The sequence below is a fragment of the Gymnoscopelus microlampas genome (assembly GCF_963454915.1).
Source record: "Gymnoscopelus microlampas genome assembly, chromosome: 19".
Lineage (NCBI taxonomy): Eukaryota > Metazoa > Chordata > Actinopteri > Myctophiformes > Myctophidae > Gymnoscopelus > Gymnoscopelus microlampas.
This window is the reverse complement of record NC_139956.1, coordinates 22,844,879-22,848,796: the sequence shown is the minus strand read 5'-3', so window position 1 is coordinate 22,848,796 and position 3,918 is coordinate 22,844,879. Positions and strand designations below refer to the sequence as shown.

Here is a 3,918-nt window from a genome sequence, read left to right as displayed (position 1 = left end):
TTCCAATCTCCAGTAGCCCACTTTTACTTCTACTCCACTCCATCTTAGAGACACATACAGTATTGTACTTTTACTCCACTATAATTATTTAAAAACTTTAGTTACTAGTTACTTTGTAGATTTTGATTATAATTACAAAACATACTTTAACCACTTCAGCCCTATAAACATTTGTGTGTACAATACAGTAGATATTATAGTAGATATATTGTTTATTATATACTTTGTGTGTGGTGAAGAACACTTTTACTGAACAAATCAAGGATTAACAAAACATTCATCCACGCAGTCAATACTTTGGGTAACATTTAACAACAACTGAGAAGAAGAATAGTCTCGGCCTCGAAGTACAAGCAACTGTAGATGTTGATTTACGAGGTCCTAGTAATCGTCATCACATCAGGTGAGGTGGTATGAGAACGCATGTCCAGTCGTGAAAGTTACATCATACAAGGGTTTATTATAGAAGAGTTCACAGCAACGAAGATACAGCAAGCAGCGTGGTGAGCAGCATGATCCGAATCTCTCTCTCCTCTCCTTTACATGACATATTTATATCGTTTCAGGGGTTCCCAGAATCTTTATCTCCCTCCCTCCTGACTCGGGGCATCTCCCTGTCTCCCAAACCTCTGAGGGGTCATGCGTCACCCTCTTTCACAATACTGTTCTCGCCACAGAAAGGCATAAACATGTTTTCATAACAATTAAACCTGACATCAGCTTTACCCTTAGCCTAGTTTGCCACCCCTCCTCTTCTCTATTGCATTCATATCACCATGGGCTCTAATTGTCCTCTGTGAGATCTATTTGCTGACTCTCGATCAACCTAACACTTCCTATCCCTGGGGACTGCTAGAGTAACCGCTAACCGCTACCTTACGCTATCTTGTGAAATGTTCATCTCACAACGTGGGATAAAATAAAAAATAAAAAAGGGTTTTCTCAACAACTGGAGCAAAAAGCAAAAAGTGAAGGCTATGGCATTGTGTGTAACAGAACAGAATGGAGGCACTCTAGTACTACATGTGTGTAGTACTAGAGTATGTGTTTACTGACAGCATTGCTAAGGAGAAGTACCTTTGGATGGCAAAAGTGAAACTAAGCGTAATCTGATTTCTGGTGAATGAAACTATGAGCTTGTAGATCGGCTTGAACCGGCATGCTCCGGCATGTTGCGGTTCAAGTGGTTAAAGAGAAAGTTTGACATTATGAGCTGATCGTTATGCATAGGGACTGGCCTGTGATTCGTCATAGCTCCTCCTTAGTGTTGAGGGCTGAGGTAGTGAACAACTCTGTTACATTAGCACCCCTCTCTAAAAGGTGACTGAACACCAGTTGAGCTCTAGCCAAGCTCAGCTCCATTAGCTCATGCTCTTCCTTCAACAAAAGTAATTCCTGTTTGGCTATGGCGATCATGGTGTCCATCTTTTGATATGACGGCTGTGTCTTCATCAGCAGCTCAGGGGGGCCTCTCGCAATGATGTTCTGCATTGTTTCTGCATGGCGTGCACATTCAGCAATCAGCTCCTGAGAGGTTTCACGGACTGAATGAATGGTCTTCTGGTGGACGAAAGTTCATATTTCTAGTCAGTCATCGAGTAATGCACTGCATACCGTAAAGTAACGCATTACAGTATGCAAGAATGATCTATTAGAGGGTGTTCTGTGTAAGTAATGCTCAAGTAATATAACATAACACTTGACAACGTATTACTTTTATATGTTACATTTTGAAAGTAACCCTACCCAATACTGTCTGTTATCATGGAATAGTTATAGAGTATACTTATACAGTATCACATGCAGTAGCACTAGTCCCTCTGTTCTAAGGTGAAATATTATTTTTGTGCCGACAAGCATTTCAATTTACAATTTATAATGTATGCATGTAGCAGATGCTCTCATCCAGAGCGATTTACAAGTGCGAGAGTAAGCATGATCTTAGTCAATAAACAAGAAAGTTATTCACATAAACAGAGTGCAGAGAGAACAGTGTAGTGCCTCAAATAAACTATATACCACCAGGTAAAGAATGAACCTACTAGCATGAGTCTAAAGTTTAAATAACGTCTAAATAGCTGTTTAATTGACTCTTAACAGATTTAAGTGATTCTATTGTAGTTGAAACAGTTGAAAAATAGAGATTTTCTCACATTGTCAGCTTCTGCTTTTTCTATGGCCTGACGGACCACCGAATCCTCCAGCAACTAAGAGTAAACATAAATGAAGAAGTTAAGGTTAGTGTGCAATCAAGTGATAAGCATTATGAAAATGTCAACTATAGCATCATGTCCAAGGGTGTACTTATCAAGCTGCTTCATGCTAAGGAAACAGCTAGGCTCCTGACCTAATTAGAAGTGAAAGTTGCTCGGTCAACTTTTTACTTAAGTTAAAGTACTGGAGTACTTGCTTTTAAAAACACTTAGAGATGCAGTTCCTCCCTTGCTGTATCTATCAGGTTAGGATCAATCTGGGAACCCATCGTCAAAAAAAAGGAAAAACAGTGCCCTCTCCTGCAGCTCTGAATCTGAGAGGTTCTTGAGAGATTAGGTCAGGATAACCTTTCTCCAGCTACTGTGTCTCCCAGAGACTGTAAGCCTTTTATGAAACTCTCGCCTCTTATCCCAGGGAGAAGAAGATAACACAAATGATGGGTGAGTGACACACCGTTTTCTTTGTCAATTTACTGAGTTACACTGACCTGCGCTGAACCACTCTGCAGTGTATCTATCTCTCTCAGTGTATTGTGCACTGTTATTATTTTATTTTTTATTTTTTGGGGGGGGGGATTTTTTTAATGTTTTTTTTTAGAGAGGAATAGAGAAAGTAGGCTGACAGGAAATGAGGAGAGAGATGGGGGGGGTGACACGCTTTGAATTGACACGCAGCAAAGGTCTTCGGCATTGCATTGCAGCCTAGGGTGCCCGGACCTTCACGCTATGGCCCGGCCTGTGCATTGGGTTTTAATAAATAGTTTTCTATTTGATTGAGTGTATCAATGAATAGGCTGCTGTTATGGCAGTATTGGACTGTAAAATATGAATCTATCATTTCATGATTGTATGTATATTGAGATTCCATTTACTCCACACCCAATGTTGTTGGTAGCCAGAAGTGTACCTCCTTTGATAAGGAGATAGGGGACGACACCCAACCTGATACCCTCTGGCCCTGGCCAGGGGGTAAGACACCTCCTTTGTGTTTATTCCTCTGCTTTTGATCGAGCTATGTAAAAGGCCATCCCACACCTATTGTTTCTTGGTCTTTGGACTGATTCTTGGGCCTGGCTTGGAAGAGAGGCACTAAGAAAAGCTATGAGAGGGAATTCTTTTAAGAGAGATTGGAGGGGACACCACGGAAACATGCTTGTTTTTTGATGCTGTTGGCTTGCTCGATACTCTTCTTCTGAATAAACTTCGAAGATATGCATTCACCTTCTGCATGGACAATATATTATTTCCATAACACTGCCCAACTTTTTTTGAAGTTCTTCATTAATGTCATCTATCTATTCAGGCCAGTAACTGTAATTTGACCTTTTATTTTCAGTAGTATAGGCTACAAGGCTGTAGAGTATAATCATATTTTTGCACTGCAGTTTGCACTAAATATCACATGTACATTGAACATGATGCTGCATCAAGCCTACTTGAAATTTGTCAGAAGATAGAAAATAAATACGGTAGTAGTGCACCGCTTTTCTTAACAATAATTTACCAGTGACTGCTGTGAGCGCCTTCTTGTAGATATAAGCAGATACAGCAGAAACAGCAGACTGATCAAGCCCAGTAGAGCTCTGGCACCAGGCATTATTGTTCTGCAGAGAGGGAATACAGGACATTGAGTGATTAGAAAAGAATAGGTAATCGTCTACTCATATGCACGCGCGCACATACACATACACATACACACACACAC

General features: G+C 40.5%; 1 protein-coding gene across 3 annotated transcripts in view; it reads right to left on the bottom strand.

The window, feature by feature from the left end:
• Window positions 1–213: 213 nt before the first annotated feature.
• Window positions 214–3,918, bottom strand: part of LOC311035499 (uncharacterized protein) — a 6,816-nt gene continuing 3,111 nt past the window's right edge. For 2 of the 3 annotated variants that reach the window (XM_084043751.1, XM_084043749.1), the window contains exons 2-4: window positions 3,718–3,817; window positions 2,154–2,207; window positions 214–1,560 (exon numbers count right to left, since the gene is read on the bottom strand). In XM_084043751.1, the coding sequence (XP_083899877.1) occupies window positions 1,249–1,560; window positions 2,154–2,207; window positions 3,718–3,810 (459 nt within the window). In that variant the 5' untranslated portion in view covers window positions 3,811–3,817 and the 3' untranslated portion in view covers window positions 214–1,248. The remainder of the gene's footprint in view (window positions 1,561–2,153; window positions 2,208–3,717; window positions 3,818–3,918) is intronic. The other variant, XM_084043750.1, reaches the window with a different exon arrangement.